This window comes from Clupea harengus, chromosome 16 (genome assembly GCF_900700415.2).
Source record: "Clupea harengus chromosome 16, Ch_v2.0.2, whole genome shotgun sequence".
Lineage (NCBI taxonomy): Eukaryota > Metazoa > Chordata > Actinopteri > Clupeiformes > Clupeidae > Clupea > Clupea harengus.
Genome location: NC_045167.1, coordinates 8,806,859 through 8,820,899, shown reverse-complemented (window position 1 = coordinate 8,820,899; position 14,041 = coordinate 8,806,859). Strand labels below are relative to the sequence as shown.

At 46.2% G+C, this 14,041-nt stretch overlaps 1 protein-coding gene across 2 annotated transcripts in view; it reads right to left on the bottom strand.

The window, feature by feature from the left end:
* Positions 1–14,041, bottom strand: part of utp20 (UTP20 small subunit processome component) — a 30,318-nt gene that overhangs the window by 1,203 nt on the left and 15,074 nt on the right. For both annotated transcript variants that reach the window (XM_031582314.1, XM_031582315.1), the window contains exons 32-61: positions 13,882–13,969; positions 13,358–13,501; positions 13,055–13,108; positions 12,701–12,853; positions 12,035–12,190; positions 11,524–11,664; positions 11,186–11,323; positions 10,933–11,072; positions 10,652–10,740; positions 10,213–10,529; positions 9,751–9,890; positions 9,254–9,410; positions 9,014–9,112; positions 8,422–8,589; positions 7,928–8,094; positions 6,715–6,856; positions 6,254–6,370; positions 5,838–6,008; positions 5,133–5,264; positions 4,596–4,706; positions 4,034–4,113; positions 3,669–3,738; positions 3,205–3,387; positions 2,729–2,860; positions 2,281–2,413; positions 1,489–1,682; positions 1,141–1,212; positions 718–1,056; positions 369–495; positions 89–234 (exon numbers count right to left, since the gene is read on the bottom strand). In XM_031582314.1, the coding sequence (XP_031438174.1) occupies positions 89–234; positions 369–495; positions 718–1,056; positions 1,141–1,212; positions 1,489–1,682; positions 2,281–2,413; positions 2,729–2,860; positions 3,205–3,387; positions 3,669–3,738; positions 4,034–4,113; positions 4,596–4,706; positions 5,133–5,264; positions 5,838–6,008; positions 6,254–6,370; positions 6,715–6,856; positions 7,928–8,094; positions 8,422–8,589; positions 9,014–9,112; positions 9,254–9,410; positions 9,751–9,890; positions 10,213–10,529; positions 10,652–10,740; positions 10,933–11,072; positions 11,186–11,323; positions 11,524–11,664; positions 12,035–12,190; positions 12,701–12,853; positions 13,055–13,108; positions 13,358–13,501; positions 13,882–13,969 (4,300 nt within the window). The remainder of the gene's footprint in view (positions 1–88; positions 235–368; positions 496–717; positions 1,057–1,140; positions 1,213–1,488; positions 1,683–2,280; positions 2,414–2,728; positions 2,861–3,204; positions 3,388–3,668; positions 3,739–4,033; positions 4,114–4,595; positions 4,707–5,132; positions 5,265–5,837; positions 6,009–6,253; positions 6,371–6,714; positions 6,857–7,927; positions 8,095–8,421; positions 8,590–9,013; positions 9,113–9,253; positions 9,411–9,750; positions 9,891–10,212; positions 10,530–10,651; positions 10,741–10,932; positions 11,073–11,185; positions 11,324–11,523; positions 11,665–12,034; positions 12,191–12,700; positions 12,854–13,054; positions 13,109–13,357; positions 13,502–13,881; positions 13,970–14,041) is intronic.

Genomic DNA, 14,041 nt, shown 5'->3' with positions numbered 1-14,041 from the left:
GACCAATCACTGAAGACAGCCCTTCAACTTGTGTGTTGTTATAGAGATGTTATAACTGTTGTTATAGTGGTGTTATAAGTGATCTCACCTGCATGGCTTTGTGTCTCTTGCGCAATGCTCTCCTCTTGCTGGCGTCCTTCTGCACTGCGGCGAAGGCCAGAGAGAACTGCTCCAGTCCGACCAGCTTCTTTAGCAGCTCAATCAGCTCCTGAGCCAAGTTCTTTAGGGTCGGGTCTGCAGGGAGAACACCCAGAACAGCGATTACAACCTGACAGAATGTTCTTTAGATTGGACTTCAATGAGAGCCCAGAACCACAGCAGCAAGCACGCAATGCAACTGCAGGTAGTGTGTGCGTTTGCGGTTTTACCCTGGTCTGCATAGGTGCTGTCCAGTTCTCTGTGCAGTGGGGCGATGATGGTGGTCAGGTACGGGGCAAGGCGATCTTTCCCGAGGTCCACTGCCATGGCACCCAGGAACTTAAACACACACGTCCTCTGATGGAGAGAGATGGAGAGATTACAATTAGGAGTGTGTCTTTCAGCAAAAACAGTCAAACCACTTGTATTTGTATGTTATATTAACGGTGTGTGTGTGTGTGATATTAACTGTGTGTGTGTGTGTGTGTGTGTGTGTGTGTGTGTGATATTAACTGTGTGTGTGTGTGTGATATTAACTGTGTGTGTGTTTGTGTTCTTGTCAGTTGATGATGACCTCACCTTCAGAGGAACTTTAGGTGTGTATGCTGCCTCTCTCTTGGCCAACAAACACAGCTTCTTCATCACCCAGAGTAACGAGGGAAGACGATTATCGTCTTGATCGTCATCTGCATCGTCCTGATTTTCCTCCTCTTCCTCCTCAGCCTGTTTTCCTTCTTCTTCATCCTCCTCTTCCTCTTCTGCTTTCATGGCTTCGTCTTCTGCTTTCATGGCTTCCTCTTCTGTCCCTTCTTCTGTTTGTGTCACTCCATTCTCAGCAGTCTTGTTGGTTTCCATGACGTCAGACTCCGGTGAAATCAGGTAAATCACCTTGGCAACAAAGAGCAGGTTCTTCACCACCTGTAGAAGTGAACACAGTTAGTGACTGCTGACAGATTGCCAGTGAACAGGAAATGATTTAAGGGAAGTCTTGCTCCTCCTGACCTGGTCGCCTGTTGTTGGGTCCAGGAACTTCGACTGCAGCTGGTGGCTGAAGGACAGGACCAGCTCCCTCATCTGAGCAAAGATAAACAACAGGGTGTTCACAGGAGGTGCACGCACGCACGCACGCACGCACGCACGCACGCACTCACTCACTCACTCACTCACTCACTTGTGTGTGCACTGAGATAAAACTAGGGAAGGCAGAGCCGGTCTGCACTTCGTGTTGTTCTCACAGTACAACATAAATCACTGTGAGCTCACACGCCCATAACCACCCACCTGTAGCCTTTATGTATATACACGCAAACACACACGCACACACACACACACACACACACACAAACCCACCTTCTTGTCCAGGCTGCTGTAGAGGAACGTGGTGGCCACAGGCATGGCTGGGCTGCTAGTGCTGTCCTCCTGAGAGAGGCTCCACTGCTCCAGCAGCTCCTCGGGCTTATGGGCCGCAAACAGCTGGCCAAACACCTGCGCCGTCGTCAGCCACACCCAGGAGTGCGGGTGCCTCAGGTGGGCATGCAGGTGACCTAAGAGACACAGCACAGCACAGTCAGTCACAGACAACACAACAGTCACAGACAACACAACAGTCACAGACAACACAACACAACACAGCCAGTCACAAACAAGGCAACCACATAGCACAATCAGTCACAGACAAGACAACACAGCACAGTCAGTCACACACAACACTCACAGACAAGACAGCACAACACAACACCGCAGTCAGTCACAGACAAAACAACACAACACAGTACAGACAGACAAAACAAGAAAACACAAGCAAGACAAGACAACACAGCACAAGGCAGTACAGCACAGTCAATCAGAGCGCTGAGACACCAACATGACCTCAGATACACGACACAATGCAACTTGGTGCAAAACAACACACAACAAAACACAACAACAAACCACACAAGCAGCAGAGTCAGACAAAGACCCAAAACACACAGTTACACATCTCAAACATTTCACAGAGGTTTATTTACACACACTGGTGCTTCTCTGTGTGTAGTTATAAAATGGAAGAAACTGCTTGTAAAGTAATGTGTGAATCCTTGGTGAACTGTAAGTATCCACAGTCTTCTGATATTCAGATAATTTAAGTGTGTGTGTGTTTACCCCAGATGCTGGTGAGTGTATCCTTGGGCTTGGTGAGCTGTAGGAATCCGCAGTCTTTGATGAGTTTAGTGATGAGGGTGAGATAGCCGAACAGCAGCCTATCAGCAGCCTTTTCATCCTGCTCCTCTTCAATCTGTCACACACACACACACACACACACACACACACACACACACACACACACACACACACACAATATTCTCAATAAACATTCACATAAATATACACTGCCCTTAAAATACAAATATCCACTCTATTACACCAACCTATTTTCCACACTTTCCTAACCGAAAAATTGATTTCTTTCAGGGACTCAAACACTCAAGCATCATTAACTCAACTCAATCAAACATCTGTAAAAATCTGTATCTGTATAAGAAGCAGCCTACAAACCAGTGCTTACCCACTCTCAAATAAGCACACACACACACACACAGCTTTGACTCACGTCTTCAAAGTTGTCTTTGTGGATCTCTTTCTCAATAAGTGGCAGAAGGGCTTCCAGTCTCTTGGTGAAGCGCTCTCCTTCAACCTCGACGAACAGACCACACACCTGCACGCCCAAACGCCTCAGCGATACCTGTACACACAAACACAAGAGCACATTCATTAACAAATCAGCACACACACACACACACACACACACACACACACACACACACACACACACACACACACACACACAAGAGCACATTCATTAACAAATCAGCACCCACACACACCATTAACAGGCAACCTACTGCCCACATATTTAACATAGAGGCACAATGACTTATATACACGCATACCAAATACACATATACAGTTGCATATACAAATATACCACAATACCGTTGAACAAGGTGAGCATCATTTAAGGGACATTTCGTCTTCAAAATCAGTACCGCAATACCTGTAGCGTAGTGACAGCGAGGCCAACCTCACCTTGTCTCCGGTGATCCAGGTGGTGACCAGGGCGAACATGTTGTTCTGGTGCGTGGCGTCCACCTGGCTCAGGAGGGACTTGATGGCGAGGGCGATCATCTTCTTACAACGCGCCGAGTCGTCGTTCACCACGGCCAGAGACAACGGCACGAAGAACAGACCACAGTGTTCCAACAGCAGATTCTGCAAAGAACGCACAGGCTTGAGAACACACACTCAGGAGGAAAAGGTTCTGCAGTTAATCTATGCAGAGGAACCCTTTTAGGCTCTGATGGAGGGCCTTGTAGGGAACCCTTTTAAATCAACAGTTTTAATAACTTTTCAGGTGTTAAAAACCTTTTTCCCCAAAAAATAAAAAAGGTTTTATGTGTATAGGTTTGCGTGTGGAACCTTTACAGAGACATTGATTACAGTTGCACCTGGATTACAGACAGAATTGGCAGGGATGCATTGTGGGTAAGTACCTGAGGAAAATTCTGGAATATGTAAGCCATCATCTCCAGGGCTGACTGCCGCCCTGTGTCGTACTCATAGCTGTCAAGGCGATTAATAGAGAAACACGTCATGTAACAAAGTCTGTTATGAACCCATCATCTCACATTCCTTCTGAGCTGAAACATAGCACAGTTCAATTCTAAAACAAGTTAATAGCACTGAAGCATATTAAGTTATATAACAGAATATATATGTACAATAAAATTCAAAATGATCCTTTAACATGAAACACATTTCTCAAGGTTACATAACACAGAATATATTTGTTGCTATGATTCAATTCACTTTTATTTATTAATAATCAATACCCTTTAACAGACACTGGGGCACTCACCTGAGCTGGGCTACGATGAAGTCTAAGTGCTTTTTGAGCTTTTTCCCCAGGGGATAGTCCATGAGGTACTTCAGGTAAATCTGAATGAGAATGAAAAAGGAGAAAAAAAATGTGACTGTTACTGACCGTGATGAGACATAAAATGTGTAGTTAAGTGTTACTGACTGTGTTGATGGATATTAAATGTGTTGGTAAGTCTGACTGACTGCGTTGATAAATGTTAAATGTGTTGGTAAGTGTAGGTTGTCCTATGTACCTGTGCTGACTGTAAATTGGGTGTGGTAGCTGCTGTAAGTATGGTGACTGTGTAAATGGTGACTGTGTAATGGAGTGTGGTAGCTGCCATGTAACTATGGTGACTGTGTAAATGGAGTGTGGTAGCTGCTATGTAACTATGGTGACTGTGTAAATGGAGTGTGGTAGCTGCTATGTAACTATGGTGACTGTGTAAATGGGGTGTGGTAGCTGCTGTAACTATGGTGACTGTGTAAATGGGGTGTGGTAGCTGCTATGTAACTATGGTGACTGTGTAAATGGGGTGTGGTGGCTGCCCTTGACTGACCTGTCTGCAGGGTACTCGGACCTGGTCACTGGCTCCAGTGACAGCCAGCTTAGCAACCTTCTTCATTACCTCCTCCATCTCTGGAACAACCAGCTTCCTGGACAAGATGGCCTGCAGAAAAAAGGGGAGGTGGAATCAATACCACTCTCGTCTTTGGCCTCTTACACGCACACACACAATACACACACTACACACACACTACACCAAACACACTTCTTCAATGTTCAGTGCTGGAGGAAGGTTAAGTAGTACAAAGGCATGTTTCATTACACAGACACATTTGACTTTTCTAAACTTTAAACAAACATATTTCTTTAGCAAGGGCAACCATTATGACAGAGAAATGTGTGCTTAAATGAAATGTGTTTCAAACAGAGAAAAGGATAACAAGCCACTTTTTACTAGAGTGCCAAAGTTACCTGTCAATTCAAAGACATGACATGACAGTGCTAACATTTGTTGGCTGTTGATGGAAACCTGATTGTATTAAATGGACATCAGACAGAGATCCTCGCGCCCGGCTGGCCTGCTCCTCACCTTTAGTAGACCAAATGCTGTGGCCTGGCGGGTGTGATCGTAGATGTCCTCCTCCGCATATCCCAGAAGCACTTGCAGTTGTGTGTCTGTGATCTGATGTTTGGTGACACTTTTAACCAGTATTGTTATGGCCTGTCAAGATTGGAGAGAGGCTGAGTGTTAGTGGCAAATCTACAGATGTGTTGAAGCTACTACTTGGCTATTTACACACAAATACCAAAAGGACTGCGCCCATGCCTGAATTCACCTAGGACTCACTGTGTGCTCAATGTGTTTGACAAGCTCTCCCACTTGGTAAGGTTAGGTTTCCTCTGAAACATCAAAGCTGATAAGATTCCCTTTAGTATCATGATCTAAGGTCAGAATGACCTCTGTACATGCAGAACCAAAACACTCTAGGATGGAAGATTAGACAGTCAAGGGCTGATGTCCTGGGGAATTGGTTTCTACACTGATATGGTTAAAACTGGTGCCACAATAGATAAGGTCACTTATTGGGTGACAAAAGGGCATTCAGAGGATTGTGTGTGTGTGTGTGTGTGTGTGTGTGTGTGTGTGTGTGTGTGTGAAAAAAATAACCCAGCGGGGGTTCTGTGCGAGTTCTTCGTGGGTTCTTTGTCTTGTCTCTGTGGTTCAAGTGTGTGTTCTGTGACAGGTCTCTGTGGTTCAAGTGTGGTCCTGCATGCGTCCTTCCGCATGGCGTACCTTGAAGCAGTTCTGCACCAGTTGGAAGTTCTCGCCCCCGGCGGCGCCGGCCCTGGCGTAGTCCTTGAGCAGCAGGAAGAGCTGCCGGGTGAGCTGGAGCGCCCCCTCCTCCACGGCTGGCAGGGGGAACTTCAGCACCCAGATGAACGCCTGCAGCGCCTCTGTGATCACCTGCAGGGGGCGACAGAGCGTGCACAATCATTAAGCACACACCTAGAGACACGGACTCATTCTTCCTCATTCTCTCCATCATATGCAAACACAAACTGGTGCTCAATTAGCAGACATTATATTTACTCCACATTTCTCAACAGTTACACATGCAGCTACACAGACACATCCAATTCAACACAACCGGAGAAATGTATGAGCAATACACACACACATTCCCTTCCTCAGTGGGGTGTGGACTGTACCTTGACGTGTCTGGAGCTGAGGCAGTCCAGCAGCAGTGAGACGAAGGGGTCCAGCATCTCTTTGACATCAGACACAGAAGAGTTCACCTTTGAGCTCTTCAAGCTCAGGTGCAGCATCTACACAAACACGGGGCAGAGACAGTCACTCAAATACTCAAATACACACACACACCGGATACACATCACTATAACTCAGTCACAAGTCACTCAGTCCGCTCTCCACCAGGATGTGTGTGGTGTATTGTGTGCTGTGAGGAGTGAGGCATGAGGTGTGTGTGTGTGTGTGTGTGTGTGTGTGTGAGCAGTCGGTGTTCCTGTTGTCTTACACTCAGCCGCGTCTCCACCAGGATGTTAGGTGGTGGGTGGTGTATTGTGTGCTGTGAGGAGTGAGGCATGAGTTGTGTGTGGGTGTGTGTGTGTATGTGTGTGTGTGTGTGTGTGTGAGCGGCCTGTTGGCTTACACTCAGCCCTGTCTCCACCAGGATGTGCATGTTGGTCTTGGTGTTGATGGCGGCCTTCTGGAAGCCTCTCTTGGGCGTCTGGGGCAACAGCAGGCAGCTAGGAGGGGGCAGTCGGGGGTCTGGGGGTGGGAGGGGCTTCTGCCTAGAACACATAAAACAAGGGGAGGGGTTAACGCAAGTAAGTGTACACAACAGTGTTCAGTAACCTTCATTCATGAATTTTTGCGCCAGGAGTAGTATAAAGTCACCCAACAGCAATGTGAAAGACTGGTGGAGAGCATGCCAAGACACATGAAAGCTGTGATTTGAAATCAAGGTTATTCCACCAAATATTGATTTCTGAACTCTTCCTAAGTTAAAACATTAGCATTGTGTTGTTTAAAAATTAATATGAGCTTGTTTTCTTTGCATTATATGACATCTGGAAACACTGCATCTTTTTTGTTATTTTGACCAACTGTAATTTTTCTGCAAATAAATGCTCTAAATGACGATATTTTTATTTGAAATTTGGTAGAAATGTTGTCAGTAGTTTATAGAATAAAACTAAAATGTAAATTTTACTCAAACACTTACCAATAAATAGTAAAACCAGAGAAACTGATAATTTTTAAAAGTGGTTTTCCGCAGCTGTACACACACACACACACACATACCGGGAGAGCACCAGGGTTTTAAAAAACTGGCAGTGGAGTAGAACTTTAGCGCCGTAACCCCAGATGTAGTGGAGCATTCTATGAATTAGGTTATACTTTTCTGGATCTCAAATAATATTAAAATTGACAAGATATATATTCTGACATATATAACATATTGACCCAGACTCTAGGTGTAATTTGAAATTGCTTGGTGATGTTAATGTTAATGTGATCAGAGTGTGGTTATCAACAACAGTGATTAGCGACAGTCACCTATATCAAGCAGAAATTGTCAAAGTCCAAACAATCAGGGCTTATTTTGTAGCCGGTTTCCACCCCCGTAGAATGAACCATTTGTCAATGTATTAATCAATCACATAGATGTACAGATGCCTTTAACCCTTTAGAGTGTGCGGAACACTGTTAACTTGTCACCTCATCAATATTGATAACTGTCATACTGACAATTGGTAATGAACAGCAAATTGTTGTTCGCTAGATTATGTCTGTGTTTCTGTGGTGTGCTGAAGTGCGTGTGTGTGTGTGTGTGTGTGTGTGTGTGTGTGTTTTCTTACTTGTTCCTCAGTGTGAGGAGTGGTAAACTCTCGTTCACCAGGCCGTGACTCAACATCAGGATGGACTGAGGGGTCATGACCTCGTTCTGCAGTAACCCGGCAATCACTCGCCTCAGCACCATGTGCACCCGCCGAGACACCTTCAAACTCATAGTCTTCTCCAGAATCTGCCAGGGAGGGAGGGAGGGAGGGAGGGAGGGATGAAAAGAGAGAGAGAGTCAGAGATGGAAAGAGACAAAGAAAGGGGGCGAAAGAGAAAGTGAATTTTTGTTAATTATTTTCAGCATATTGTAATATTCTTTGATTGTGGTTGACTGTGTGTTTACCCCTCTGAGTTTGAGTTACTAGCAGTGGTAGTATTAGTATAGTACTGGTAAAAGTGTTGTTACCTCTTTGGAGTAGTAGGATGAGTTGAGTAACTCTCTCCTGACTAGAGAACTAAGCTAGCAGTGCTAGGCTTCATATAGTGATCTAGGGGCCTTGCGTGTGTTTACCTCTTTGAGTGGCACGATGACTTGAGTAACTTTCTTTTGGCTAGTGAACTGGGCCAGGAGCTCGTAGGAGTCTGAGCTTTTACTGTGGCGAGCCTCCATTAGCTTAGACGAAATTCCCTTTATGTCCTTCTCTTCTGCCACCGGCCCAAACAGCTCGCTATTACATATCTGCATCAGGGAAAAACAACAAGACAAGCCAATCAAATCAGCTGATACTCAATGTCTGGCCAATCAGGCAGGCCATTATTTCCAAAGTCTTTGATGAAGAGGCCCTTAAATTTGATGTATTTTACAAATGTAAGGTTCTCAAGAACTAATCAATGTAGCTTTTTAAATAAAGGTCTACATGCCAACTGTCCGTTAATATCAATAATACCGTTTGGACAAAAAATTATCAAACAAACAAACAAACTAAGAAACAGACAAACAGACAAACAAGTGGAATCACAGTAGGATCTTAGAGCCAAAAGCTCATGTGCCGTAACTTCCAGTCTGGCAGTAACTGGCAGTCCATTAACTGTCAGGCAGATGTAAGACCTGCTTCCAAAACACGGATTTCAGGTCAGTAATTAAGGGTCTAATCTGTTGGTACCTCCACAAGCAAGTCCAGACAGGGGTCCAGGTCTCCACCCTTCAGTGAGGATCTCAGAGCAGACAGCAGTTGGTACACAGTGAAGGTCAGCACGTGGACCTGAGGACAACACAGACAATGAACTACATATCCCAGAAGTCCCAGAGACAGTTCAACCTGATAGAACAAATTCGATTCTATTTATGTGTATATATCACACAAAAGGAAAAAAAGACAAGGAGAATATAAACACACACACACCTGATAGCCCTTGGTCAGAACACTGTTCATCTCCTTCAGTAAGTACTGCAGGTAGTGCGCTCCCAGGGCCTGGATGATCTTGACGAGTGTGTTTCTCGCCACGTCTCTGATCTCCTGGAAACGACTCCTCAGGTGGTAACACACCTTCAGCAGCACCCTGTCCACACACACACACACACACACGTCAGCATCTCCGGTCACAGGCCAAATTCACACACTGGAGTTGTCCTCGGGTCAGACTTTTGAGTGGTTCAAATGTAATGGTTGATTCCAGGAACTAATGATCATTAAACAGGGGTGGCAAACAGCGCAATGAATTCCATTATTCCACAATCATCTCATTCTTATGACCACTGTCACACACACACGTCCAAGAAATATATATGATTTCAAAGAGACTAAATGCCACACCAAAAAATACTGAATATGATTTAATGATGATAAACTCTATGCACAGCACTAACACAGTATTTCCAGTTACTTTCACACACACTGACCCGGGCAGGTTGGTCTCCATGACGTCCTGAGGAAGGGTTTGCATGAGTCGGACCATGGCGAAAGCGATAGGAACCCGAGCCACCTCTTCCTCCTTCACCTCTTTAGACTTCACTGCCTTGTGCTCATCATCTCTCTGGACCTGCACATCACGCACACACACACACACACACACACACACACACACACACACACACACACACACACACACACACACACACACACACACACACACACACACACACACACACACACACACACACACACACACACACACACACACACACACACACACACACACACACACACACACACACACAACAGTAACCAAACATGATCAGCTATAGTTCTGTGTATGTGTATTATGTACACGTAATTATGCAATTAAACTGGGGGGAGAAATCTATGAAAAATCAACATCAGCAGAGTTAAAGCTGAGAGTGAGGTCATCTGCGGGGCCCTACTTTAGCGGTCAGGCACTTGTGTAGGCGGGGCAGGACGCTCTGGGTGACGGTGTGATTGACAGTGCCAATCAGAGCCTCCAGGTCCTGCACGCTCCGCGGTAGGCCAGTGCAGACGGTGGGCGTCGCCCTCTTCTTAGAACCCGCCTCCTTCTGCTGGCTGTCTGGTCTATTGGCCGAGTCCTCTGTCTCCATGGCAACCGCATCCCCCTCTGTCTGGGTTGCATCTGTGGAGTGGGATTCAACGGCATCCTCGCCATCACTGTCCTCAGATTCTGCTTCATCGGCCTCCTCTTCATCAACCTCTTCCTCCGCGGCAACTGTGTCAAAGCAAAGAACATCGGCATGACAACAGATCCCACAACACAGACCCACATGCTTGTAGCAGGAAGTCTATAAAGAGCCCTGAGAGGAGAGAGAGGCGGGGATCTGTTTCACTCACCTTCCTGCTTCCTGGTCTTGGCGGCTTCAATCTCTTTGCTCAGGGTCTCACGATCAAAGTGGAACGCCTCTAGAACCGTCAACAGCAGACTGCCAGAGGAGAGAACACCAAAAATCAAAAACACGGAACCAACAAGAGGACAGCAAAATCACAGCAAACAGAACCAAAGATCTTACGGTCTTATACGTAAACATGCCTCAATGATAAAGACTTCTCCACACACAAAAATATAGTCGCAGAATTCTACACATAGGCGCGCACACACACAGAGGAGTACATACTTGACTGCCAGTTTTTGTTCGGCCAAGCCCGTCTGTAGTATATGGACAAACTGTTTGAGGTAGTACATGTATTTAGACCAGGTGAGACGCTTACACACCGCGCCCACCACCTCCACACCTGCGGTGCTCATGTTGTCATTCTGCAGAGAAACACACACACACACACACGAGAGTTAATATGATTTCTTAAACCCACTCAAACACAGAAACATGAGTGAGAATATTATGCCCAACATAATCCACACACACACACCCTCTTCATCTTCTCATCAAACAGTGCGGTCATGGCGTAGGGCATGATGTAGTTCTGCATGGAGCGTGATGACATCACCACTGTGCCCTCCATCAGCTGCTTAGCGATCCTCCTCAGAGCTCGTGCTCTCCTGTACACCTGGGTTAGAAAACAACACACACTGCTTAATACCAACACACACACACACACACACACACACACCTTTCGATGCTGTGTGTCCCACAACACACAAAGAGGAACCTCTCGTACCGCTTCTGCCTGTCTGTCTGCCTGTTGCTGTCTGTCTGTTGCTGTCTGTCTGTTGCTGTCTGTCTGTTGCTGTCTGTCGTTGTTCTCACCTGTATGTGTTTCATGTGTTCGAAGAAATCGGACTCTGGGTCATTGTAGTCTGTGAGTTGGACCAGGTCCCGGAACTCGGGTCGCTCAGGGAATGACCGGACCAGACACGCTAGAACCGTGGTGTAGTCGTTTCTGGCACTCTGCAAGAGAAAGGCAAGAACATGGAAGAATATGTTTTGTTACCTGTGTGCACAAGACTTTCTGCGTGGTGTGTGTATGGTAGTGTGGTAATGTTTGTGTGGTAATGTTTGTGTGCTGTGCTGTGTGTGCATGAGAGTGGCCATGGGTTTGTGATGTAGTGACATATGTCTGTAGTAGGAATTGGCATGCAGACATGCACACACACGCATACCTACATACATACATACATACAAACATACACTGATACACACACACACACACACACGCATTGAAAAGGTGCTGGTGTGTTTGTGTGTTTCACATATTGGTATGTCCACTGTATGAGTGAGAGAATGTGTGTGTGTGTGTGTGTGTGTGTTTATTTCCTACCTCAGCCTTACTCCTCAGTCCTTTGCGCATGGCGTCCAGGATGTTTTGCTGGACGATCTCTCTGTACTCCTGCTCTGGAGAGCCCACGGCGGCCAGCTGCTCAATGACCGCCGACAGACACAGGATGGCGCTGTCCGCAAGGGACATGTCCCCGATCTATACCGGCCCATCAGAAAAGATCACTCAGGTCATCACAGGGTCCAATCACAGATCACTCAGGTCATCACAGGGCAGTTATCATGACGGATTTTGGGAGAGTCAGGTATTAATGTGTAGTTCACAGGTTAAATGGACGAGTTCCACAAACTGGTACCCATAAGCCCACCACAACTGATCAGACTTGTTTAAAAACAAACAAATAAAAACAAAAAAAACTCCTAACATCTCTGCCTCCCTCCCTCAAACAGGTGGACCCATGAGTGTGTGTGTGTGTGTGTGTGTGTAGGACTGGACCCACGAGTGAGTGTGAGCAGGAGTAGACCCATGAGTGTGTGTGAGCAGGAGTGGACGCACAAGTGTGTGTGCAAGTATCTCACAAGTATCTCACGTGCAAGCTCAAAAATGCAAGCTCATTTCTTTAACCAACTCTTCTCATCTCACCTATTTCCAAATCTCTTTCAATTAATCCCTCTCTCCCCCCCCCCCCTCCTCCTCTCTCCCCCTCACCTCAAACGAGTGGAAGCAGGTGTGCATGAGTGTGTGCAGGTATCTCATGTCCAGCGAGCTCATCTCTTTCACACGCCGAGTGGCCTCCTGGAACGCCAGCAGACGCACGTCAAAGTAGATCTCATCCAGGTGACGACTGTCAAACGCATTCAACTGTGGAGAGAGGGGGAGAGAGAGAGGGAGGGAGAGGGAGAGATGGCGATTCAAAAAATGAATTAATACTATGGACAAGGCAGTGATGGATTCAAGTACAGAGAAATTATGGAATGTATAAATGGACACCAATGAAGTGTGTGTGTGTGTGTGTGTGTGTGTGTGTGTGTGTGTGTGTGTGTGTGTGTGTGTGTGTGTTACCTGCACAGTCATGTCTGTGATGTACTTCAGCGTTCCATCCAACTCAGCCAGTGTCTGCAGGAGGGAACAAGAACATCAGACCGATGAGCTATGAGTGAGCTGTGAGATAAGCTATACCCGTCACTTACTCCTCAGTCCTTTGCGATGAACTATACCCGTCACATAGGACAAACAGCACACATCTGGTGTGTGTGTGTATGAGAGATCTGGTGTGTTTATCTACCCTGAACACAATGGGAGTTTGTTGTGTAGGATAGACAGCAAACAGCTTGTGTGTGGGTGCGTGTGCGTGTGTGTGTATACCTCAAACACAGCACACAGTGCCTGGCGTGACACTTTGCTGTGCAGGATAGACAGTAGGCGGCTCAGGGGCTTGAGGAACTCTGCTGGGTTGGAACACTGCTTCAGAAGGTTCTGTACCGTCTCCAGGATGTCCAGCTCAGTATCCTAAGGTAACACAGACGAGACAGTTACACACACACACACACACACACACACACACACACACACACACACACACACACACACACACACACACACACACACACACACACACACACACACACACACACACACACACACACACACACACACACACACTGCTTCAGAAGGTTCTGTCTCCAAGATATCCAACCCAGTCTCCTAATGCAACATAGTGCATCACAGCACTGTACAACATGAATACAAACACAACCACCCATACCTTGGTCTGTCTCTTTCTCACATACACATTTGTTGACATTGGTTAGTGTGGCAGTTTATTCTGGGTAGTTTTGGATAATCTGGAGGTTTATTCTGGGTAGTTTTGGCTAATCTGGAGGTCTCACCTGGCCAGTCTTGGGTTTTGTCAGGTAAGGAAGCAGCAAAGTGATGAGGGTGGAGCTCTGTTCTCTATCCGTCACAAATCGGCTGATCCTGAACACACACACACAGACACAGAATGCATGAAACTGGTGATGTGTTGTGAGAGTATTCTTTTATTTATAC